The sequence below is a fragment of the Carlito syrichta genome, unplaced genomic scaffold (genome assembly GCF_000164805.1).
Source record: "Carlito syrichta isolate Samal-C Ts95f unplaced genomic scaffold, Tarsius_syrichta-2.0.1 Scaffold310050, whole genome shotgun sequence".
NCBI lineage: Eukaryota > Metazoa > Chordata > Mammalia > Primates > Tarsiidae > Carlito > Carlito syrichta.
In genome coordinates, this window is record NW_007254146.1 from 601,348 (window position 1) to 628,157 (window position 26,810).

The 26,810-nt window shown below is 38.6% G+C and overlaps 1 protein-coding gene across 2 annotated transcripts; it reads left to right on the top strand.

Annotated features, from left to right (window-relative positions):
• The first annotated feature begins 1 nt into the window (after position 1).
• On the top strand, positions 2-26,810 carry CR2 (complement C3d receptor 2). Of its 2 annotated transcripts, XM_008068307.1 has the most exons (19): positions 2-59; positions 5,577-5,966; positions 7,858-8,046; positions 8,154-8,250; positions 8,500-8,582; positions 9,062-9,469; positions 10,075-10,251; positions 10,332-10,422; positions 10,720-10,796; positions 12,558-12,965; positions 13,334-13,510; positions 13,590-13,674; positions 14,037-14,119; positions 14,614-15,006; positions 16,039-16,224; positions 17,350-17,535; positions 18,224-18,247; positions 18,898-18,973; positions 26,717-26,810. In XM_008068307.1, exons 1-19 carry the CDS (start codon positions 2-4, stop codon positions 26,808-26,810), a joined length of 3,282 nt encoding a protein of 1,093 aa, XP_008066498.1. The 2 variants fall into 2 exon arrangements, with proteins under 2 accessions (XP_008066498.1, XP_008066499.1); XM_008068308.1 differs by lacking the exon at positions 13,334-13,510.

The following is a 26,810-nucleotide window of genomic DNA, read 5'->3' on the forward strand; positions in this document are numbered from 1 at the left end:
CATGGGCGCCTCGTGCCTGCCCTGGGCTTTCTTGGCTCTCGTCGCGCCGGGGGTCTTCGGTGAGCTGGGAGGGGGAGCGCGGGGGCAAGACGCGTCGGGGGCAGGGAAGGTCTCTGTGCCGCGATACAAAGCAGGCAGCCAGAAGCGAGAAAGCGTGGGCAGTGCTGGATGCTTGCCTGCCGCTGGTTAACTTTAGAGGATCCCTGTAGCCGCCTGGTCCTCAGTATCCACACTGGATTCTCCAGGAGCTGGGACCTCCAGAACTGGGGGCTTCGCCACAGAGAGGCGCTGTCGGATATTCCCGGGTGGCGGCGGGAGTGCTCGCTGCCGCCTCCCTGGGCTCCCCGCCCCCCGGGGTTCCGCGGGTGCCCGGAGAACTGTAGCGCTACCGCTCGCCACGTAACCAAAACCCACCCAGGCGGCGCGCTCAGCTTCGCGTGGGGTTTCTGGGCACACCGAGCCCCGTACTGCCCAGGAAAAGCGGAGCCTCCGCTCCCTTACCTCAATAAAAATAATATTGGTTCCCAAGCATGGGTTTCAGATTTTCAGAACGTTGATATGATGTTGGTAAAGAGACCCTAAACTGTAAATATCTGTAGTTATTTTTTTAAAGTTGACTCGTGAATTAAAACTGCACTTTTCTTCGTGTTACTTATCTCTTGTAATGGTTTGGGCTTCCGGGAGGTCTCATCCAACGTTTCTTAGAACTTTTTTTTTTAAAGATTGGCTTGATTTTCAAGTATTACAGTTTGTTAAGATTAGAGTCTCTTGGCTATAAGATGAATCTAGCTTTCTAATTATCTCCAGGGACAGTGAATTCCTACTGTCCAAGACGTTTACTGTATGCGGACCTTAATAACTGAGTGGTTTTGGCAAGTCATATAGCACGTAGGCTTATAGCTCCTCAGCTTCTTCATCTGTAGAGTGAAACTAGTGAAAAATTGTCCTGCCACCCCACTGAGTTGCCCTGAGTATCAGGTGAAACTAAGCAAATGAAAGTTAGATGTTAGTTTTTGCTACTAAATATCAGTAATAAGCCTCCTGTGTGGACCTGTTTTTATGGAGTGGGCATTTAAGTGGCCACCTTCAGTTTGTTAAGGCGACAGGGATATTGCATATGTTGGTTTATTACAAGTTACTCTGTCTGCTATCCTGACATGTAACTGTCTCCTGACCTATAAACATTTCCATTATCTTCATCTCTCTCCTTTTCTATATACTAACTCCCTTTGAGCAGACACATATTCATAACTATCTAACTCCTCCACAGGGTACAGTCCTTCACCTGACTTCTTACCTATTTCTAAAGTTCAGAGTCGATACTATCAATTGAAAGTCAAATCCTTCACCAGCCCTGACAACTCATCATCCCCTTGAAGTTACACAATGTCATTGTCTTGGTCACTTAACCACAGAACTGTGAAAGACCAGGTCTACCCATCAACTAATATGCTTCTCTTGTTTGTCTTTTTATCATTCTTATACAATACCAATATTCTAATGATCTGTGTAACAACCTCCTTTCTTATAGATCACTCTTTTTTTCATATTATGTCATACTAATTTTTTTAAAATAGATTCAGAGGGTACCTCTGTAGATTAATTACATGGATATATTGCATAGTCTAGGCTGCTGGTGTACCCCTCACCCAAATAGTGAGCACTGCACCCAATATGTAATTTTTCAACCCATACCCCCCTCCCATTCTTCACTTTTCTTGGAGCTCCCTGTGTCTATTATTCTCCTCTGTCAGTCACTCTTTAACCTTTCCAATCAGAGCCAAAATTGTTTAAATTATATATTTTCGTTCCACTCTCTTGCTCAAAAATCTAAAAGGGCTCCCTACTGCCTGCGGGAGAAAATCTAGTCTCTGTGAACTTTCAAGCCCTTTGGAATTGAATCTCACCTAAGCATGTCCCTCCTGACTCCTCCCTGTTCCCTGTCATGTATGTGCTACCCATACTCTTGCCCACCTGTCACTCATTGTTCATGCCCTGCCCACTTCCCCCTACTGGCTTTTACTGCTACTTTGTACCTTTCACAGATGGTCTTTTGACTCTCGGCCACTTCCTGCACTTGAGTAAGCCTAAGCAACTCTAAAAGTACCTTTTTAAAATATGGGTTCCTGGGTTCCACCTCCCTCCCCCAGAAAGTCATAGGTTTGGAGCATAGCACAGGCCGCAGAGGTTTAGCAAGCACTCTCTAGAAGATTCTGAAGCAAGCCTCCATAAGGCACACAGCTATAAACCAAGTCAATGGGAAGCAAATTTTCTTCTTAGTGTTTTCCCATTTTTTTCCTTTTGTCTATTTGCGTAAACAGATTCCAATTTCCAGTACTCTTAGATTTCATGCAAGCCTTCACTGGCAAGCTAACCTTATCCTACACTAAGAAAAACCTGAAATAGGAATTCTTTCATTTTCCAATCAGCAGATCTACAAACCTATTTCCATCTGGGATCAGATCCTGTTCTTCCTTGCAAAAAAGCCTGTTGAGGGCTTCCTATTATATTAGAATAAAACTTATGCCCCTAATTCTTCACTCTGCGGCCACTGCTGCTCTCTGAAATTCTCTGCTAATCCTCTCACTCTCTCTGCTCCAGCCACACTGCCTTCTCTTTATTCCTTGAACACAGTTGCACTAGCTATCCTCTCTTTTGAAAACTTCTTCCTACAGATCATCCTTTGCTTGGCTCCTTCTCAATATCCAAGGCTAAGCCCCTTGTTGGTTTTCTATGACTCTTGTCTGGAATAGTCCAGACCCCGTATGCTCTCCTATATATAATTGTGTTCTATTTTCTGCAGACCACCTATCACTATCTGAAACTTTCTTGTCTACTTATTTACTGTCTATTGTTTGTTCCTTCACTGGAATATAACTTCCATGAGAGCAAGGCTTTCTCTGTCTGCCTGATTTGAATCCCTAGTATCAGCATGTAACTTGGAATTCAATAAATACACATTGAAATAGTATCCTTAGCTGGGCTCGGTGGCTCAGCCTGTAATCCCGCGCTTTGGGAGGCAGAGGTGAGTGGATTGCCTGAGCCCGTGGGTTCGAGACTCGCCTGGGCCACTTGGCAAGACATCATCTCTACAATAAATAAAAAACAAAAACCAAAAAAATCAGCCGGGCGTGGTAGCACGCGCCTGTAATTCCGGCGACTCGGAAGGCTTGAGGCGGAAGGATCGTCAGAGCCCAGCAGGTCGAGGCTGTGGTGGCCGGGAGTGGCCACTGCACTCTAGTCTGGGCGACAGAGTGAGACTCCAACTCAAAAAAAAAAAAAAAAAAAAAGAAATAGTATCCTTTCTCCTGTGTTTAGGACTGCACCTTGGTTGATATGTATAATTGTTATCAACCTAATTAACAGAGTGGCTCTCTACAAGTCGAAGATATTTATTTGGGAATAGAGCATTGCAGTGTGAATGCACATGCCATGGTAATTTGTGTGTGTGTTTAGGGAGGTAAAGGAAGATAGAGGTTTTTAAAGGAAAAAATGAGGATTATATAATTGTTTTGAAATCATTACAATTGGCTATGAAGATCAGTATTAAGGGTGATGTCAGTCTGAGATTAGACAGGCAGTTGGACAAATGTTCTTGCAGAATTATTATTTTTTGTGTAACGTTAAAATGGCCTTTGTGCAAGATTTTTGCTATCTTTTGTGGTCGTTTTTGTTATCAGGCAAGCAAGTATGAGAACCTTCTTTTCATGGCCTTCTCTGGCTCTATTAGTCAGTTTTTTGTTTTGTTTTTTAACTTTAGTGACTCTGTTTTGATTCTGACAACTTTCACGTTGTCATTCCAAACTTTCTTATCAGGCCAGGTGCTGTGGCTCATGCCTGTAATCCCAGCACTTTGGGAAGCCCAGGCAGAAATATTGCTTGAGCCCAGGAGCTCAAGACCAGCCTGGACAAATAATTAGCCACAAATAATCAGCTGGGCTCAAACAAACAAAAATTTGCTTATCAAATAGCCAGGAAACCTGGTATTAAGGTATTTGATTATATTGAGTTCTTATTCTCAACAATAATTTCCCCTCCTACCTGCTTTCTGATCTTTCAGTTTTATTTTTATTATCCTATATATTTGTTTTTTCATTCATTTCATGTGGATTTCCAAGCCATTCCAGGTAAAACCCCTTAGACCTAGTTCGTTTGTAACATGGTTTGAGGGATGTGTGGGAATGTCTTGCCCACATTTTCTATTTTAGATCTAGTCATGATCTACTCTGAGTTTCATTCCTGATTACTGAAAGATGTGAAGAGGGTGCAGTGACCCTCAAGAAAATTCATATTACTTACTGGTTCCTAAACTACCCTTCCATTTTTTGATATGCAAGAGGAACTGATCTCTGGAAATTCTGTCCTGTTACCTGGATTTGGGCAATTTTATTACTAAAGAGGACTAATTTCTCCAAAGGAATAGAGTCCTCAGGTATCCTTATTGGGAAAGATTTTCCCATTATTTTTCTTCCAGGAAGTGTGATTGTTGTCTCTTTTCACCATGGAAGTCATGCTATGAAGCACACTTCTGCTTTTGCTGTTTTCAGAGCTTAGTTCCATCTTAGACAATATCATTGCTACTGATTAAATATTGTACATGTAAATTCATTTCCCAGCTTGTAGAAAATAATTTGATATTGTCTTTATTTACATTTGATCATTACAGTTTAAATCTATTGGCTAGAGTAACTGGTACAAGTAAGGGTCAGGATCATGAAGTTTGCCTTTGTTGAGGTCAAACTCTGACATTCCTTATAGAATTTTGCTGTTTTACACAGAGAAGACACTTGGAAACATTTGTAGGTGTTAATGGAGGAAGCTAAGCAGTTGAGGAAATGATAGAAGGAGACCTACATGAGATCTGAGTCCCAATGGTAATGGCTATTCTTAGAACCAGTTCCTATGACTTCTCCAATAGCATTGTGGGACACTGAAGGGTTGGGTCTGGCTACAACTTTGGGAGCTCCGTGTATACCTTTGTGTTGTTTGCCCATGTTCATTCTCTGACTTTCACCTGTTCCCATCTCAGACTTGTTTGAAGAAGAAAGTGATTTATAAATTTGATATTTAAATATACTTCTATTCTCAAATAGCAGTATATTTACTTAAAGGAGTAATCATACTCTTTTAAGAGTATACTTGGAGGCTTAAAGAGGGTAAGACTTGCCTAAGGTCACACAGCTATTGAATGACAGTGGGGGTTTGAAACCAGGTCTACTGAACTCATATTTCCTTAGTCCATGGTACCTCCCCACAAATAACTAGCATATCATTCATATATTATTTTTATGTGCTATATTTGCCTTTTGTTTCATATTTGAAACTGATTAGACTCAGAACTTTTGGATATAATCTATTTTATTGTTATTGCTTGATCAAGATGGTTTGTGTTTGTTTGCTGAGTATCAAGAGAGGTAAGAATTTAGGTGCTTGGGAAGAAGGAGAGACTATGAGTAAGAAGTTTCTAATTCTTTTTCTGAAAAAGTGATATGACCTATATTTGACTATCTAATATAAATTTGAATATTTTGTTGCCATGAGCAGTGTGCCTACCGAGTTCCTCTTCTGCTTTTCAGGAATTTCTTGTGACCCTCCTCCTCGTATCCAGAATGGTTGGAGTAGTCATCATTCCAACCCCATACCTCCTGGTACTGTGATAAGGTACACTTGTTTATCTGCGTTCCGCCTCATCGGAGAAAAAACTATTATTTGTATAGATAAAGACAAAGTGAAAGGAATCTGGAATAAAGCTGCTCCTATATGTGAATATTACAATAAATATTCTACTTGCTCTGAGCCTACAGTACCAGGAGGATACAAAATTAAAGGCTCTAGACCATCATACAGACATGGTGATTTTGTGACATTCACTTGTAAAACTAACTTCACCATGAAAGGAAACAAATCTGTTTGGTGCCAAGCAAATGGATTGTGGGGGCCAACACAACTACCAACCTGTGAGAGTGGTAAGCATGAAAATAAAACTGAGTTGAGAGGCTGGGTCTTGCATTTCCATGTAGACCATGTCTTGCATTCTTCTGAAGGATGAGCAGTGTCATGTGTAATGAGGGGGATGGAAGGAGGAAGGGAGGGAAAGGGAAAATACAGTTTCCTTGTTGTTCTTAGTCATGGAGGAATATAACTATTCATTCAAAAAACATGAATTGAACAAAAGAGTTTAAAGTAAGTGTAATTGAACATATCTAATAATGGAGGTGCACAAAGATGGGGCCAGAGTTTACTGGGGCTGTGGGAATGGGGTGGTTTTAAACTGTATATCTGGATTACTGTTTTAAATGAGGGGGGGAAATGGGATCTAATAGTGAACATATACCCAAGAAACTTAAAAATAATTCAGTAATTGCTGTTAATATAGTCTGGCACAGAAGATACCTTGCTCTCTGTGATCTCTGTAAACATAATCTGAAGTAATTCACTATCTCCCCAAGTCCTCTTGAGCCATCACATTTCAGATCAAATGCCTTTGAAAATAGGGACTTCTGTAAATTCTTCATCCCTTCTCATTTGATTTGATTTATGTTGATTTGATTTATTTATGATAAATCTGAATTTCAGTTCTACAATTACAGAATTGGCAGTATTTGACCAAAATTATACCATCAAAATCAGTTATTTATTTTCTTAATAAAAAACAAAGTGGTAAATTTTAAGTGGATTAAAAAGCTGAAAAAACTATTAAATTATTAAAAATATGATTCTATTTATTGATTGACGGATTGATAGATAGTCTTGGAGGTAGGAGCTCTTAAGATAGTCACAAAATAGAGTGGCTCTAGAAAACAAGTCTTCATAAAGATTCAGGTAGACCTATGTGTATTGACATGGAACGATATCATAGACATATTATTAATTAAAGGAAGCAAGAATCAAATAATATGTACAAGGGGGGACCCAAAAAACCTGAAATTTATTCATAAAAAATTGTGTATTTATTCTTGCATGTTTAAACTTCAGTCACCTTCAAAGTACTCTCCATTTGATGCAATATGCTTTTTTACACTGCTCAAAACAGTTTTCGAACTCATCAATTTTGATGCCATTTAGCGTTTCTGACATTTTTTGGTTCACCTCTTCCACATCAGCAGCACATTTCTTTTTGAGGACTTTTTCGACTGAGGGAAAAAAAAGTCACTCAAGGCAAGATGGGGTGGATAGGAGGATGGAATATGGGGGTCATACTGTTTTTGGTCAAAAACTGCTGAACACTCAGCATAGTGTGGACAGGTGTGCTGACTATCATGATGGAAGAACCAATCACCTGTTTGCCACAACTTGGAATATTTCTTCCACAACAGAGCCTCTCACCACAATGTTGGCTGGTGCAGTGATTCCAGTGGGTTCCTAAAACACTTACCTAGCAAGAGGTCCATGCTCCAAAAGATAATTCCGGGGTTTTTTGGGTCCCCTCTTGTATAAGGTACACACACACAGAAGTATATATGAATCACATATAAGATCTCAATAAACTATAATACTGACGTCTACCAAGATAACCATCAAAATGATAGTATGCTGCTTTAGGAACGGAGAATAAGCTAAAGGATAGGGTGAGAATATAGGTGAAAATGGGTTTTTGTTGGTAATTAAAGTTTTTCACGAGGCGAATGTAATTCATGTAGTAGAATTAAAAATGAAAAATAAGGTACAATTTATGGCATAAAATAGATACAATTAATCCACACCTGTTTGGTCTTTAAATGGCTAGGTTGAAAATTAATGACGACTGGTTCCCATAGATCATGTGTCATTTATTTGAATCTGTGTCCTAAATCAGCATTTAGATTGTGAAAGCAGCATCATTTGATGACTTTTTTTTTCTGACGTGTGTGTGTAAAGATTTCCCTCTGCAGTGTCCACCACTTCCCAGGATCCCAAATGGCCATCATACTGGTGAGAATGTTGGTTCCATTTCCCCAAGAATGTCTGTGACTTACAGCTGTGAACCTGGTTACTTGCTTCTTGGAGAAAAAACCATTACATGTTTGACTTCGGGAGCTTGGAGTGCTGTCACTCCCACATGTAAAGGTACCCTATATTTACAATCTATTTTAAGAATTTAGACTGTTCTGTTATTTGCTATGCCTTCTCACCATTGACTTGTTGTTTTGTTTTTTGTTTTTTGTTTTTGAAAGAGGCATATTGTAAACTTCCAGAACTTCCCAATGGACGGGTAAAGACGCCTCCAAGTCTTCAGGTTAATGTAACTGTAAACTTTGTCTGTGATGAAGGGTAAGTGTCAGAAGGGTCTATGAGATTTCATTCATTTGGTTTATGAGTGCATAATGTGGATTGTGAAAACTGTAGAAGGGTTCTATGTGAGGATCTATGGACTGTCTGGGGTGAGGTTGTGAGAGGTAATGCTGATAAAAGGAGTAGGTGTACACGCAAACAAATGAACTAGTCTTGGATTTGAAGTAGAAGCTGTTATTCTTCGTCACAAAATGCCTAATAGTTCTAATGACAACCTTCTGTCTTCAGGTATCAATTACAAGGCCAGCCTTCTAGTAAGTGTGTAATTGTTGAACAGCAAGCTGTTTGGACCAAAATGCCAGTATGTAAAGGTAGGTAAGGCAGTGGAGGTCCAATTGGGCACTGCATCCTCAGCATTACTCAAAGCTCTTGGCTCAGTCATGAGCTTACAGACTTATAGAATAAAGATTCCTGGAGACCTTTAAGGGATATGGTCTTCATTGAAGCATCCTTCAATGACCTCTTTATTCTCCACTTCCTCAAGTAAAAAGAAATTTCTGGGCTTTTTCTCCTCTGAAAGCTATTAGACTTGCTAAGGATACAGTCACACCATGTACCTAAAGAGGATTGTATATTTGGTAAAAGAAATAAAAGGTTCAGCAGAGTAGATACACTCAGGAATGAAGCTTTAAAATCATACTTTTAAGTTCTATTGCTTTAACTGCCTTGATTGGTTCATTGTAGATTCAGGTATCACTGTCCTAGGATGTGAGCGTGGTATCAGCACCCCAGGTGTTCTTTGCTTGTAGTGTATCTGTGATCTTGTCATTTCTCTGTGTACTTTCTCTAGAAATTCTTTGCCCATCACCTCCTTTTATTCTCAATGGAAGACATACAGGCAACTCTTTAGAGAATTTTCCATATGGAAGCACAGTCACTTACACTTGTGACCCAGACCCAGAAGAAGGAGTGAGCTTCATCCTTACTGGGGAGAAAACTATCCATTGTACAGCTGATAGCCAGAAGAATGGAATCTGGAGTGGCCTTGTCCCACGCTGTGAACTTTCTACTTCTGCAGTTCAGTGTCCTCATCCCCAGATCCAAAGAGGCCAAATGACATCTGTGCCAAAAGATCTATATATTTATAATGATACTGTGGCATTTGCTTGCATGTCTGGCTTCACCTTGAAGGGCAGCAAGCACATCCGATGTAATGCCCAGGGCACATGGGAGCCATCGGTACCAGTCTGTGAAAAAGGTGAGTGATCTAGTACTCAGAAAAGGTGCTACTGACTCATACTTTTGAAAAATGTATGGAGAAGCATTTATGGACTTTCAGCAGGGCCTTTTCCAGTTTATATTCCCCTCAATTATACTAAATACAGTGAATATAAATTTTAAAGAGGGCTTTCTTAACACCATCCCCCACCATTGTTTCATTTTGTGGGAATATATAAGTTAGAAATCATTAACTTGCCCATTTCTTTGGGGGGAAAAAGGCAGAAGAAAACTGCTTGTTTGTCTTAATAGTGATGTTTAAAAGGGAAGTCATCAAAATCCTCATCCCAGGGGTATATAAGACTCTCCTATAAAAGCATACAAGATGATTCCGCAAGAAGAGAAGAGTCAGTAGAGGAGTTACAACACCTGGTAGGAACTGGACAAAACCTGCAGCAGCCTAAATGCAGAAAAGAAAGCAAGATTGAGAAATGTAGATCTAAAATTACCCAAAACTGGGCTGCAACACACATTCTCTATCACACAATGGCTGCCAGAGTAGAATCGTAGTATATTGTCAATTTATTTGGTTCTGTTTCTTTCTCTTATTTATCTAAGAAGTTTTGTTTTCTTCCTTTCCTTTAGAATGCCAAGCCCCTCCTAAAATCCTCAATGGGAAAAAGGAAGATAGTCACCTGGTCCACTTCGACCCTGGGACATCCATAAAATATAGCTGTGATCCTGGCTATGTGCTGGTGGGAGAAGAATCCATACATTGTACCTCTGAGGGAACGTGGATACCCACTACCCCCCAGTGCAAAGGTGCCAGGCCTCAACTGTAGATTTTTGACTGGTTTTAATATTGTCTTGAGTTGATTTCTCATACTAGTCTCTTTTCTTAGTGGCGGAGTGTGAACCTATAGGAAGGCAACTCTTTACAAAACCCCAGTATCAAATTATTAGACCAGATGTTAACTCCTCTTGCGAGGACGGGTACGTGAAGGCTGATGCAGCCTGAACTAGGTCTGGCTTATCATTTCGCACTGCAAGCTTCATGTAAGAGTTTGTCTCAAAAGTTCTTACCTGTCACATGCTCATGGAAGTGTCTGTCAGGCTATTTTTCCATGCATAGAAATGATGCCTGTGTGATGTATGGATGGTGATGATGTTGGCTTCATTTTTGTTCCTTTTGCTTCTTGTCTTGAATGTGGTGAGTTTCCTTTGGAGTTAATGACTCTTGCTTAGTTTAGTGGTCCCCTGATGGCAAAATAACATAACTCTTTGTCCTAGGTACCGGTTAAGTGAGAGTGTTTATCAGCTGTGTAAAGGCATAGTTCCTTGGTATATGGAAATTCGTCTTTGTAAAGGTGAGTAGCAAAAATAACATAGGAGCTGAAATAATGTGAGATCTATGCATTTCCTGGAAGATTTCTGTTTTAGACCATGTTATGGGAATTAATTTTGCCCACAGTTGTAATTGCACAGTTTTGCTATTTTTTCTTTTGTCACCTTTTCCTGCTTCAGTCAGTTAAGTTAAATGTACTTAGGTACTGATTCTCTTTTGTGATTTATGGTTAAAGGAATAATGAGAGCAGTGAGTCTATAGCCACCATTTTAATTGTGGTTTGACCACAGTTTAGTGGAGAGATGAGGGAATTGATTGGTATTAGATCTGAACTCAGATTCTGTTTCTGCTGTTTAAATAGGTGTATGACCTTAGGCAATTTACATAACTTCTCTGAAACTCTAACCTCTTATCTGTAAAGTTGGCATAAGACTACAGACTTCAAAATTATTAGAATTAAATTATACTATCCCTACTTTCTAGATGAGGAAACTGCCTAGCACAAAGTAGGTGATCAATCAACACTAAATATTCTTAGCTAACCATATAAATTATCATATCATGTCAACACAAATATAGAACTCAAGAAAGCACAAGTCTAGTCCACTGTGCCTTTTATTCTCCTAGTGCCTGTTTAGAAAGATTTTTTTTAAGTCAGAGTCTCACTCTGTCACCCAGGCAGGAGTGCAGTGGCACAATCTTGGTTCATGGCAGCCTTGACCTCCTGGGCTTAGGTGATCCTTCCACCTCAGCTTCCTAAGAGGCTGTTACTACTACAGATGTGTGCCACCATGCTTAGCTAGTTTTTTTGTAGAGACAAGATCTCTCTGTGTTACCCAGCCTGGTCTCAAACTCCTGTCGTAAAAGATCTTCTCATCTCTGCTTCCCAAAGTGCTGGGATTGTAGCTATGAGCCACTGCGCCTGGCCTGAAATCTTTTAATTAGCAATTCACTACTGGGCTCTACTGTCCCATAATATGATCTTATTCACTCTTTTTTGTTTTTTAAGTGAAAATGATTTATTAGGCAAAAACTTTGTCTTTCTTAATCTTGTATGAGTAAAGCTTTTATTATTTATATCTATGTCTGTGTTGGCTCCATGGTAGAACTTTGGAAATATCAGGAGCTGACATGGTTTATGTCTGAAGAAATGACACCAGTTGGCTCCTTTATGTAGACTCAGTAGCATGTGTCTGAACTCTGAACGATGTGCATATTCACTGGGCAGCTCATTCCAGGCTTGCTTTTACTTTGCCCAACCACACAATACATCTCTGATGATTTGTTTTTTAAAGTTTTACTTACTGAAAAGTGAGACTGTATTTAATGACAGAGTTCCCATGTAAACATCAATAATTATTAAAATAGTTTTCTATCAGATCACTACCAGTCAGTGCAAAATTTTTGTTGATTATTCTATGAATTTTTAAAATAAAAAAGACAAAGATCTGTACATTTAAAAAATCTTACAACAGCTAGAAACTTGGGTCAGCAATCAAGTTTACATTTTAAAGATATAGAGTAATTTTTCTTTACTTATAAATGTATTTTAAATGCTTGTTAAGCAATTAAATTTGTTATAGTCACCCTTTAAAAAGATTTTTTCTTTCATGTGAAATCTGTTTAAATTGAATTTTACATACATAATGAGCTTTGATATAATTCACATCATGAACATTTGCCCATACCCTCTAGGAAACAACAGGTTCATAACCAGATTCATTTCTATTCATTGGTGTCTAAACCTGGAACAGAATTCTATAGCATCTTTTCCTCTCCCCAGAAATCACCTGCCCACCACCCCCTGTTATCTACAATGGGACACACACAGGGAGTTCTTCAAAAGACTTTCCATATGGAATCACAGTCACATACACATGTAACACCGGGCCAGAAAAAGAAGTGGAATTTAGCCTCATTGGAGAGAGCACCATCCGCTGTATAAGCAACGATCAAAAGACAGGCACCTGGAGTGGCCGTGCTCCCCTCTGTAAACTTTCCCTCCCTGCTGTCCAGTGCTCACATGCCTATGTTGCAAATGGATACAAGATATCTGGCAAGGAAGCCCCGTATTCCTACAATGACAGTGTGACATTCAAGTGTAATAATGGATTTACTTTGAAGGGCAGTAGTCAGATTCGTTGCAAAGCCAATAACACCTGGGATCCAGAAATACCAGTGTGTGAAAAAGGTAAAAACTCATTGGAGATATACTTGTTCTCTTATTCTTGTTTTTTACCTTCCACCCAAGGACTTTATGGTGGAAAAAAACGAGGGCACACAGATTACTTTCCATTTTTAAAAATTCTGTAATAGAATATTCTCTGTGTTGTTTGTATTCTTCATGTAAACTCTCCCTTGGATATGGGATCTATCTGGGGTAGATAATGAGAGGACCTTTTTAAAGGGACCTAGTTCCTTCAAAAGTGTAGACAGCATTCACTGGTAAATTTTTTGGCTTCAGCACTTCATATGGTCTGTTGTCAAATGTTGTCTGCTTAATGTTCTTGAATAGAAATTCCTCTGTATTGATATTTATTTAGAGAGTTTTCTCTTCAGGCTGCCAGCTGCCTCCTGAGCTCCATCATGGTCGGCATACAGGTGGAAATACAGTTCTCTTTGTCTCTGGGATGACTGTAGACTACACTTGTGACCCCGGCTACGTGCTTGTGGGAAGCAAATCCATTCAGTGTATGCCCTCAGGAAATTGGAGTCCTTCTGCCCCACGGTGTGAAGGTACTTTCAGTTCCAGAGTTGTCTTTCTTTTTGATATGAGGCATCTATTAATAGTGTAATTCCATCTTTGCTCCTCCAGAAACATGTCAGCCTGTGAGAGAGGATCTTCAAGAACTTCCAGTTGGTTCACGTGTGGGACTAGTTAATACGTCCTGTCAAGAGGGGTAAGTATGAGATGATCTATTCTGAGAAAGGATCATCCCCTTGTTATGTGCATTAACTCTACCTTCAGCTTGTCTTGGTGACTACCTTTAGAGATTCCTCACTGTCACACTTACAGAGAATGTGAGGTTTTAATGGCTCAACTTGCAGCTCTGACTCTTCAGTCCTTTCTTGACATAGAAAGGGCTCTGCTGTGAGTGACTCTAAGTCTAAAGTAGTTTTCTTACTTGGAGGACCAAGAATTTTATCTCTTCTCTGCCAAGTTCTTCTTTAGAAGTCCCTTTCTATTTATGGCTTAAAGAAATGAAGTTCCAGAGATGTGATCTTGGGAAGAGAAAATGCATTATAGTCTGTCTCTCTACAGGTACCAGTTGACTGGATATGCTTATCAGAAGTGTCAAGATGCTGAGAATGGAGTTTGGTTCCAAAATATTTCACTTTGTAAAGGTAAGTTAGAAAAAATTAAAAGTTGACAGTGTTAGTCAGGGGTTAGAGAGGGCAGGCCACCAAAGAACTAGTCTACCACTGCTTCTGTAGTCTTTAGGTTCTCCTTCAGTAGAGGTGAAACAAGATAAGTCTTAAAGTATTTAATCAACATTGGTATTAGGAAACAACATTGCCAAGTAGGAACTGAGTATTTTCCACATATCTGCTCATTTTGCCAACAATATAAAATTTAGCTCATATTCCTAGATCATGGAGACATGGTTGTATTTATTTCTTTCTTAATACTTTAGTGTACTTCTGAATTTGTTTGAATGAGTATGTATTACTCATATAATCACATTTAATAAGGCTAAAGCATAATTCAGTTTCCAAAATTTAGGTAATTCTCTAGTTATGTGAAATCTATACAGTTGTATAGTGTCATTTGTACCTGAATGAAGACAGTTCAGGTTGATGCACTAACTGAAGTAAAATTCCCCATATCTCTTCTGCAGTTATTCACTGTCAACCTCCACCAGTAATTGGCAATGGGAGGCACACCAGCATAACAGCAGGACACTTTCAATATGGACATGAAGTCTCTTATGAATGTGAGCAAGGATTCTATCTTCTGGGAGAGAAAAGGTTATGGTGCAGAAGTGACTCTAAAGGACATGGATCTTGGAGTGGACCTCCCCCACAGTGCTTACCATCTCCTCCTGTGACTCAGTGCCCTGACCCAGAAGTCAGACATGGGTACAAGCTCAATAAAACATATCCTGCTTATTCCCACAATGACATAGTATATGTCACCTGCAATCCGGGCTTCATCATGAATGGCAGTCACTTGATTAGGTGTCATACCGATAACACATGGGTGCCAGGTGTACCAACTTGTATCAGAAAGGGTAAGATATTTTAAGGGATAAAATGTGGGATGTTGTACAGAATAAAGAAAGGAAAACATTTTTGAGTCTACACTTGCCATTTTGTCTAAAGAAAAGCATCTAAAAGCTCAGGCAATCATATGGCTTTACAAGATTCTGCCTTTTCTTCTCATCTGATTATGTTTTCCCTTTCCTTTCTCAGTGTGTTGAGCAATGGTATATGAGAGGTTAATGATCAACTTCAAATTGATGGCATCTCCATCAATTCTTACAAATTTTCTTATTATGCTTATGCATTTAGAGTAAGAAAAATGCACATACTTTTTGGGCAAATGTTTTGTAGTAATTTTGTTGGATAATTTGATACTTAGTTCTATAATATCATCCTGAAAGAAAACTTTGGGTGTTCTGGAGATTGAACCAGAACCACTGTCTTTCTTCTGATTTGAATTATCATTCAGCAGCCTTATTCTTTTCAGTAACTGTCTACATCAAAGGCTGCCAATTGGTGACCCAAATACTGAACTCAACTTCCTAAAATTGTTTTCTTTGGCCAGCACAGTAGTCTTATTTTAAATGAAACCCATTTTCAACTCAAGATAAATAGTGAGCCTGTGAGCAGTGAGTGTCCCCTTTGCTTCCTGGCAAGGCATCAATAACTTGAGCAGAGCAGTGGCTGCCACTCTTAGAAGGAGAGGGACTCTCTGATTTGTCATATCTGATGACTTCACATCCTAGCTCCTGTAGGCATTTGAATATATGACCCATCTGCTACTTGAAGGAAAAAGAAAAGACTAACTGTTGGCTAATGGATTACAATTGTGGACTGCAGCCATTGATGTTTCATTATTTTACTTTTGACCCTTTTCTTCACATCATATATGATATAGATCTCTGTCCAATGTGGCTTGATCTGAGTGGAATGAATGAGTGTTTCTGGATACCGGTTAGTTGGGGTGTTTGCTGCCTTTCTGTATTGCTATCACAAAGACATAGTTTTGACTGTATGTTCCTCTGTGCCAAGTTAAAGACCCTTTCTTATTGGTGTCTAAGCTTTCTTAGGGTGTCAGCCTCCATCTAAGACCCCCAATGGGAATCATACTGGTGGAAACATATCTCGGTTTTCCCCTGGAATGTCAATCCTGTACAGCTGTGACCAAGGCTACCTGCTAGTGGGAGAAGCACTCCTTCTTTGCACGTATGAGGGAACCTGGAGCCAACCTGCCCCTCATTGTAAAGGTGTTCTGTCTAATTTTTTGGTTCTTATTTTGAAATTAAATTTGTGCCAAATAGATATATTATGCTAGGTAATTTCAACTTAAGACAGCCAAAGAAATACAGTAATTGGATCATTTAATTTAATGCATTTGTGTTAATACATTATTAAATGCTTTAAATTGGATTAATGCACTCATTAATCTAAATATCTCAAACTAAGAAAGTAGCTTAGTCTGTAGTCTATTTGATGAATAACCACCTATGTTTGCATTTTCATATAGAAAGTTGAAGTGCTTTTGTAAATTAAGCAACAAAAGCACAGCTTTTTTACTTACATTGTGGTTGCAGTTATGGTGTGTATTTGACAAAATACTAATTTAAAAAACACAATTTTTTAAGTTCATTTCCTCTGAGTGTTGATAAGATGATGGGGACATTTTAGATAAAAGTCTTAGAAAGTCATTTTCATGATCATAAACAATGCATATGAAAGACGAGTAATATGCTCACATCTAATATTTGCTGAGTGCTTTTTACTCCTTGCCAGATACTGTGCACAGCACTTGACAATGTTTGGTCTCATTTAGTCTTCCTAAGATCCACATGAGGTTGGTGCTATGATTATTCCTGTTTTATAGATGAAGTTCCAGTAGTACGGAGAGATTTATAACAAGCAAAGTCACACACTGAATAGTGCCACAGTGAGGATTCAAATCCCAGATCTCACACTAATGGCGCCTACACTGAAAAGACGAAAGAAGAAATGAGAAAGCATACACATATATGAAAAATTAGAGAGTTAGACTAGAAGCAGAAAAAACAGTAATTCAGAATACTTAATGTTACCCATTCAGGCCTCACCATTTCTCCAAAAAGTCATTAAAATTTTCTAACACTGTTATCATAGAAACTGAAACAAAAAGAAAGAAAATAATCTGACTTAATTTACCTGGAAGTTATTGAGATAGAAGGTTGACATGAAAAGACTGTGCCAAGGATGTTGTCTTATGCCATTTCACTGAAGCTTTCATTACTGAGAATAAAATAAGTTGATTTCATAAACCTTTCTATTAAGAACAGTGTCTGCTTTCTTGGGTAAAAAGGTCAAAATATGACTCCATTTCATTTAAATTCCCTTAATTTCAGAGGTCAACTGTAGCTCTCCAGCAGATATGAATGGAATCCACAAGGGGATGGAGCCCAGAAAAATGTATCAGTATGGAGCTATTGTAACTCTGGAGTGTGAAGAGGGCTATACCCTGGAAGGCAGTCCTCAGAGCCAGTGCCAGGCCAATCACCAGTGGAACCCTCCCCTGGCTGTTTGCAGATCCCGTAAGTGCAGAGGGCTTCACTGTGGTTTGTACCGGGCACCTGGAGAGAAGAAAGTAGAGAGCCTCCCTCAGTGGGGAGACTCCTGGGTTTTAAATTTAAGTATTCTGAATTACAGTTTTTTTTTGCTTCTAGTCTAACTCTCTAATTCTTCATAGGTCTGTGACTAGTGGTACAATCACAGAGGAACTTGAAGTCTATTCTAGAAAAAGCACAACTTTCTGAGGATGGCAAAAGTAAATAAAAGGAAATAGACAGGAATGCTTCCATAAAAGAAGCAAAAATGCAAAATGAACAAGCTTATATTTTTGAAAGGAGTTGCTGTATAGACAGGCAGCCTTACTAAATCTTGATTAAGTGCTTACCACTTTGACCGGTATCTCCAAAAATATGATAATTATTTAGTTATAACAGTAATATTTGCATTCTAACCTGAAAAATTTCTGATTATAAAGTTGGGTATATTTTTCCCCCATTGGGGACTCTCACAACCTACCTGATTAAAGTGGGGAAGAGGAATAAAAAGCCCAGTGAGTTGTTACAAAAGAGTGGGTATCTCAGTGTTTCAATGTATCTTTTAAAGAGATTTAGAAGGGAGCTGAGCATTACTTCTGGGACATTGCCATGTTACTTAGGGCTACATTGAATTATGCTACCAGACTGATTTTTTGTAATTTTGTATTTTCCTTAGGCCTACTCACTCCCCTTGTTTGTGGTAAGTTTTCTTAAATATTTAAAGAAAAGTTCTTATGATATTTTATTAAAATATGTAAAACTAGAGGCCTTATATCCTATCTGTTAATACTTTCTTACTTTAACTCATAGAAAATGATCTTTTTTGGTGTTTTAAGGATACGTTAATGTGCATGTAACATTAAAAAATGTCACTTTGGGATAGAGTTGGATAAATAATTTGAACAGCCAATCCTTCCTTCTCTTTAAATTGATATTTTAGTTTTCATTAACTCTTGGTCTTTTGCATGATTTGGTGTTATCAAAATAGGTTGACTTATTCTTCTGTAGCAAAATATACTTCACAACTGAACATTGTGTTGTTATGCAAAATTATGATGACCTGGTATCCTGTTAGATTTCTCTCCTATCACCTCAGTAACAAGAATGTTACTAGTAAAACTGAAAGGCACAGAAAAACTCAACAGAAAGTTGACTGGAACCCTGCAGTCATGTGCTTGGTGCTTTGGAATAAGTGTGCACTGGATTAAGTCAGAAAAACCTCAAGACTAAGTATGATTATTCAGGAATTCAACACCGTCCCTACCACCAGCAATAGGCCTTACAATCAGTTCAAAACAATATAGGTCACATTTTCCCGACATTTGTTACTCACTGTTTTTTCTCCCTTAGGTATTTCTGCAGGTTCAGTACTTCTTATCTTCTTGACTGGTGTCACCCTTTACATGATATTAAAACACAGAGAACGGTAAGTTCAAGTGTAAATGCATGCTTGACCAAAATGCACAAAAGTTTTTAGCTTCTTGCCTGAAACTAAACACAGAATCACAAGATATATAATATATATATATATTCATATATATATATGAAATGAATATTGCAATGTGATAACTGAAAAAATTGTCTTGTGCTAGGAAGCCCTTTCTGTAAGAAATTAAAAGATCCCAAACACTTAGCTTATTTGATAGAATGATGTTTATTCAAATGGTACATTGTAAAAAGCCTGGAGACTAGAAAGAAAATAAACAAAAAACCCAGTGGGAACAACTGCAAATATTTTGGTATATTTCTATCTGATATTTTCTTATATTCTTTCTCTTTTCTTGTTTTAAACAACAATTTTGGCATCATTGTCTCCTATCTTGATTTTTTTTCATGTAGAGTAATATTGACATTTTGGGGGACATTATTTCTAGTCATTTAATAGCATATTTTCCTATTGTATGTATTTGTGTGTTGTGACATTTTAAGTTGCTTCCACATTTACTTTGCTAATATATAAAGATATGAGGAATGCTTTTCGATAAACCTTTTTCCACATGCACTTATTTCCTTAGGATAGATTTTTTTAAATTACTAAGAATAAATGTGTGAGTATTTAGCATGCTTTATAAATATTGCCGGTTGGGCACAGTGGCTCACTCCTGTAATCTCAGCACTTTGGGAGGCTGAGGTGGGAGGATCACTTGAGGCTGTGAGTTTGAGACCAACCTGGGCAACATGGTAAAAATTCCATTCCTACAAAAAATAAATAATAAAAATAAATTAGCCAGATGTGATAGTGTGCACCTGTAGTCCCAGCTACTTGGGAGGCTGAAGCAAGAGAATCTCTTTAGCCCAAGAGTTTGAGGGTACAGTCAGCTATGATCGTGCAACTGCACTCCAGTCTGTGTGACAGAGTGAGACCCTGTCTCTAAAAAATAAAAGTAAAAAATAAACAAATATTGGCAAATGACTTTTCAGAAAGTTTGTTCTAACTTAATGTCAAAAAAATTAATGTTGTGTTGTGTTTCTCATCCCCTTTTTCTGTTTCATTGATTCATCTATTCTATCACAAACCACTTTGTATTTAATTAGCATAACTTTATACTATTATAATTTCTGGTAGGGCAGGAATCCCCACTATAATTTTTTAGAACTTTCTTCTCTATTCTTTTCATTTGTTTCTATAGGTGATTTGTCATTTTCTAAAAACAAATATATTATGATTGCGTTTAAGCCTATAGATTAATTTGCAAGAGATTGGCATCTTTTCTGTGCTGTCTTCTCATTCAGAAACATGTACAGTCTTTCCATGTGTTCAAGTAATCTTTTCTCTTATTCAGTTATTGCTTTCATGATTACTTAAATATATTACTAGATTTCTATGTTTTGTTATGCTTTATTATACAAAAATTAAACATACTTTTACATTTTATCTTTAATTATTTTGCAACATCTGAATCCATCAGGAATTTATTTTGTGGAATGGTAGCTGAAGCACCACCACTTACACTTTTTTTTCTATATAGTCAACTTCTAATATATCAAAGCCTATTTTGAGTAAACCATCCCTTTACCATTTTTAGCTTTTGTTGTCAGATAAAGTGTACCTATATAATCTGGAGCTTATTTCAGAGGTAACTGACAAAGATATGGAAGACAGACTATGTTCCACTGATCTGTCTGTCTCTGTGAGCCAGGGCTACTTTATTAATACAGAGAGCTTTATAATAGTTGTTTTCCAAGATAGTTCAATTTGTCCCCTCTTTAAACTATTTTGAAATTTTCTTCTACTTGTTTTTGCAGATAGGCTGTAGTATTATTTGCACCACAACCATACTCCATCTCCCAGAAAAAATAAATAATAATAAAATGTTAGGATTTTAGAGGAAGTGACCTAAGCCTATATATACTTAGGAAGACCCAACCTCTTCGAAGTAGTCACTATTTCCTTCCAGAAACATAGGTGGCTGATTTAAATGTTTTGTTATATCGCTGTTTAAATTTGTTTATTTATTTATTTATTTTATTTTAAAGATGTGGGGTACAACTGTACAGTTCAAGATTAGTATACAAATGGTCATCATACAGGTAGAGTTTGGGTCTCCCTTAGGTCCCCACTTTGCCTGGTTTGAGATCAGGGACCCTTATTGATGCTGTGTGATCCTCTCTCCCTCCTCTGGCAGTGTCCCGCTACTGCCACTCTGTTTTTGTTTTTTTGGGTTTTTTTGAGTTGGAGTCTCACTCAGTCGCCCAGACTGGAGTGCAGTGGCCGCTCCCGACCACCGCAGCCTCGACCTGCTGGGCTCCGGCGATCCTTCCGCCTCAGCCTTCCAAGTAGCCGGAATTACAGGCATGCGCTACCACGCCTGGCTGATTTTTTTTTTTTTTTTTTTTTTGATTTATTGTAGAGATGAGGTCTCGCTACTCAGGCTGGTCTCGAAACCGCGGGCTCAGGCAATCCATTCACCTCAGCCTCCCAAAGGTGCGGGATTACAGGCTGAGCCACCGAGCCCAGCTAGCCACTCCCTTTCTTATAGTATTATGGTAAACGTTCAGGATTCACTCTTGAGTAATGCTGTTAAAATTTAATAGTTTACTTCATATAAACTAGATAAACATCTAAGTATCTTATTTTTATTGCCTTTATAAATAGAATCATTTTTGGCTATGTCTTATAATTAATTTCAAATGGTATCTAAGAAAGTTTACCTTTATACAGTTTTTTTTTTTTTTTGCCATTTTAGTGGAAAGCTTTTATTAAGAAAAACTTAAAGGAAATCCATGAATATATATGGTTTATTCTCTTAATTTTCTATTTTCAGGGGGTATATGTGAAGTTTTGTTACATAGGAATATTGCGTGATGTAGAGGCTTGGGCTTATATTGAGCCCATCACTCAGGTGATAGAAACAGTACCCAGAGTTTATTTTCAGCCCTTAATACCCCCTCCTCCCTTCCTGCTTTAGGAGTGCCCTAGTGTCTGTTGTTCCTATCCTTGTGTCCAAGTACATACAGTGTTTACCTCTTGTTCTTAGGGAAAACATATGGCCTTCAGTTTTCTGTTTCTTTGAAAATTTGCTCAGGATGATGGCCTCTAGTTGCATCCATGTTGCTGGAAAGAACATGATTTTGTTCTTTTTTATGAATGTGTAGTACTCCAGGGTAAATATGTATCACATTTTCCTTATTCATTCCACCACAGATGGTCACCTAGGTTGGAGAATTATTAGTTTTAATAGTTTTTCAGTGAGTTACCAAGTCATCTAAGTAGAAAACTATATTTTCTACCAATTATTATTATTGTCATCTCATTTCCCACTAGTTGTACATTTTCTTTTTCTTTTTTTTTTTTTTTTGAGTTGTAGTCTCACTCTGTTGCCCAGACTGGAGTGCAGTGGCCGCTCCCGGCCACCGCAGCCTCAACCTGCTGGGCTCCGGCAATCCTTCCACCTTAGCCTTCCGAGTAGCCGGAATTAAAGGCATGTGCTACCACGCCCGGCTGATTTTTTGATTTATTGTAGAGATGAGGTCTCACTGCCCAGGTGGGTCTCGAACCCGCGGGCTCAGGCAATCCACTCACCTCAGCTTCCCAAAGGCGCAGGATTACAGGCTGGGCCACCGAGCCCAGCTTAGTTGTACATTTTCATTCACTTGTTCTTTTTTCCCATTTTATTGCACTGACTAGAAGTTTAAGGAAAATCTTCAATAATAGTAGGAAATATTGGCATATTATCTCCTTAATTTTTAATGCAAAGTGTTTTATCACTAAAAATGATACTGGATGCTTTTTTCTTTTTTATGCTACAGAAAAAAGTATATTTCTATTTTTAGTCACAAAAGGTATTTTCCCCTTTTAGAAATCACTACTATAGCTATAGACACTTCTATATGTTACACTATCTAGCATATATAGACATGACTTTTTAAAAATGTCACCAGTCATGTTAGAAACAGAAGTGGTGTGAAAAGAGATAGGGACTGTGTCTGCTCATTCTTTTCTTTTACAATAACTACTGAGTGCCTTCTATGTCTTAGCACTATACTAGGCTAGAATCACAAAGCCTAGTAGGACATGGGCTCTGTCATCAGGGAGATCCCAACTTGGTAGAGAACAAACACATAAATAAATAAATCCCTTAGAATAACGCTGCCATATTTGGTGGGAATGCAAAGTGAGTGGGTAATACTCGGGAGTTTTAATAAGAAAAATTTCCATAATGGAGGATATATTTCAGGTGAGTCTCAAGAGAGTGTAGACAGGTAGAGAAAGGCAGTCCAGAAAGGAGCAGTTTGAATAAGGCCCAGCAGCTTGACTTTCCATCATGAATTGTGAGAACGACATAACTAATTTGACATGGATGGGAAATAGTTTGTATGTCGCGGTAGTTGAAGAAAAAAGGGTGTAGGCTTAGGTGGAGACATGGCATAAAACAAAAAAATTCCTGACACAAATCTTGTGGAAACTATAGCATACTGATATGTGTAAAAGATACATTTTTAGCAAAGGATACCATCAGGTGTCCACCTGGAAGTGTTCTGTGTTATAGGTTCTTGAGTCTCTGTATATGCTAGTGTTAGGGAGGAGGTCTTACCAAGTCTCAGGTAACTTCAAGTGGGGAATGACCAAATCATACCACCTCAAACATGTTACCTAACACTCCAGCAAAATTACATAGCATGCCAAGACACATGGATCTATCACCGACCATGCCACCAGTGTCATCTGATGCCATTGTATAATGCCTAGTCTAGGCATCAGACACAAAGGGGTTGCCCTGAAACTATATACTGATGGCATGTATTATCCTAAGAAGTTTGGTGTAGGCCTGGGAGGGCCTGAGTATGGCAAGTCTGGCCACATTCTACAATCAGCATGTACTTTGACTGTAGTGTTTACACAGAATGCATGCCACACAACCCTGGTTTTGTGAATGACTTCAGGAGAAAGGGTGTTCTATGGCCAAATAAGATTGGGAAACACTGCACACTATATTTTTCTCTTGGGGAGATTCACAATGGCAATGGAATATTTAAAATCCGGCAATAAAGAAATCTGTCTTGTTTTTAACCAGAGTTTTTCAAACGAATTGGGCTGTAGAACTCTTTTTTTCACATGATGCTTTTAACATCTCATGGGACTAATGTTCCATTTAACATACATTGGGGACATCTATAAAGTTCACCCAGAGCTAGATCATTAAAGGCCTTGCAAGCCATGACAAGAAGCTGGAGTTTATCCTGTAGGATATTAAGCAAGGCAATAGCATGTTCAGATTTGCATTTTCAAAACAATGGGGAGATTAGGCTCTCAACCAAAGCAGTAATGGCAGGGATCAGGAGGATAGAACAGACATAAGAGGAATTTTTGCTGTTAAAAGGATAGGCTTTCCAGGACTTTGTGACTTGCTGGATGTAGGGAGAAGGAGGCACACAGAATGGCTCACGTGACGGGGACTAGGTGGACCCAGTGATTCCCCAAAGAGGAGAGGGTCAGCTGAGTGGGGGAAAGCTGCTGAGTTCAGTTCTGAGTTGTTACTTTGAGGTACTCATGTTATAGGACTTGGGAGGAAAGCTTGGACTCAGGCGAGTAACATTGACATCACAATGGAAGGTGTGGGACCAAAAAGAACAGAAGGGATAAGAATCAGAATGAAAACAGACCTCAGAGGGACAGTCATACTTGAAAGGTAGGAGGGGAAGGAACAGCCAATGACAGAGGGAAAAGTAGGAGAGAGTCATTTCATGAAATTCAAGGGAGAAAAGGGTCTCAAAAAAATTTTTTAAATAGGGATGTCATTTGCATGCCTTCCTCACAGGAAGTGAGAAGATAATTTTAGCCAAGAGTAATTAGAAACTTAAATAAATAGAAAATGTGGTCTCTATCTCTTTCCTTCATGCTACTAAGTATGCTATCAGAGTATTGCATGTGTAGGAAAACTTGAAATTTGGGGAAGGCATACAAACAAATAATTCATAATGTTCTAGTCTAGTTTTGCTTATTAACATGACTATATCATACACTATAAGTACCTTATATGAACCAACAGATCTGCTCAACCTACTTCCTAAATGTCGATTACTTATTTTTATTTTCTAAAACAAAAACAACCCATTTCAATTCATTTTCTGTTAATTGATATAAACATTTGAGCTGCCTTAAACACCTTTTGTCAATGTGATGAATAACCATTTAAAAATGAGTGTCTAGGGATAAAATTAAATATTTTTAAAAGCCATCCAGATATGTGAAAGGGACTGTGCTTCTTCTTTTCTAGTCATCTAAGTCAACAAAGCCTGAGGCTCACATGGACCTAAAAATTACCATTTTATGATATTCTTAATGTACCTCCAATATGCTGACCTCTTGAATATGGTAGTGAATGACATGCTGTAAACAACTTTTAGCAGTAATCTTTCTTCCCCAGTAATTTTGGGGAAAAAAGTAACACTTTATATCAGAGCTCTACGGAATAGTATAATCACATTTTATTGTATTTCAATAATTCTGATAAACAGTTTTAAATGTATAGTAAAATATATGTACTTTCCAAGAATGAAAGTAAAATCATTCTCTTGAAAATTGTTCAAAGCTTTGAATGCTGTATGACTATGTAAGGGGGGTTTTGTGTTTTTTTTGTTTGTTTTTTTGAGAAAGCAGGATTTCTTATGAGGACAGAAAAGCTCCCACAGTGGGAGGGGATATAAGGGTTTTGAGTTAAACACCAAATATAAAAATTTCCTTTTTGGGTGAACTAGAAGATTGTGTCCCAAAGGGTAAACTTATTATCCTATTCTAAAATAAAAGCTTCCTTTTCATTTTTAGTTCAATTTTGGAGTTGTAGCTGTTAGCCATTAAGAGTCCTGTATCTGGCCAAGCATGCTGGCTCACCCCTGTAATTCCAGCACTTTGGGAGGCTGAGACTGGACAAGCCTTTGAGCCCAGGAGTTTGAGACCAGCCTAGGTAACATAGCAAGACCTTGTCCCTACAAAAATAATGAAAAAATAAGCCAGGTTTTGGTGGTGCATTCCTGTAATCCCAGCTACTCAAAAGGCTGAGATGGAAAGATCACCTGAACCCAGGAGGTCGAGGCTGCAGTAAGCTATGATCATGCCACTGTACTTCAGTCTGGGTGACAGAGTGGGACCCTGACTCCAAAAGAAAAAGAAGTCTTGGATCTGGGGTAAATTTGCCTAGTGTTGGCTTCTGATGTGGACACTTACAAGCCTAGAAAGTCATTTATTTGTATATGTCTTTCAAGAAAATGGAGTTGCCGGGCTCGGTGGCTCAGCCTGTAATCCTGCGCCTTTGAGAGGCTGAGGTGAGTGGATTGCCTGAGCCCGTGGGTTCGAGACCCGCCTGAGCAGCGAGACCTCATCTCTACAATAAATCAAAAAATCAGCTGGGCGTGGTAGCGCGCACCTGTAATTCCAACTACTCGGAAGACTGAGGCAGAAGGATCGCCGGAGCCCAGCAGGTCGAGGCTGCGGTGGCCGGGAGTGGCCTCTGCACTCCAGTCTGGGCGCCAGAGTGAGACTCCAACTCAAAAAAAAAAATGGAGTTATAGGGTTATACTTTATAGGATACTTAAGACAATAAAATGAAATCATCCATGAAAAGTACTTACTATGTGTTGGGAATTATAGAAAGCAAACAACTGTTACATCCTTATAGTAATCACAGTCAACGAGTTAAGATTTTACTTTTTTCTTCCTTCTTCTCTTTAGCAATTATTATACAAATACAAGACCTAAAGAAGGATCTCTTCACTTAGAAACTCGAGAAGTATATTCTATTGATCCATACAACCCAGCAAGCTAG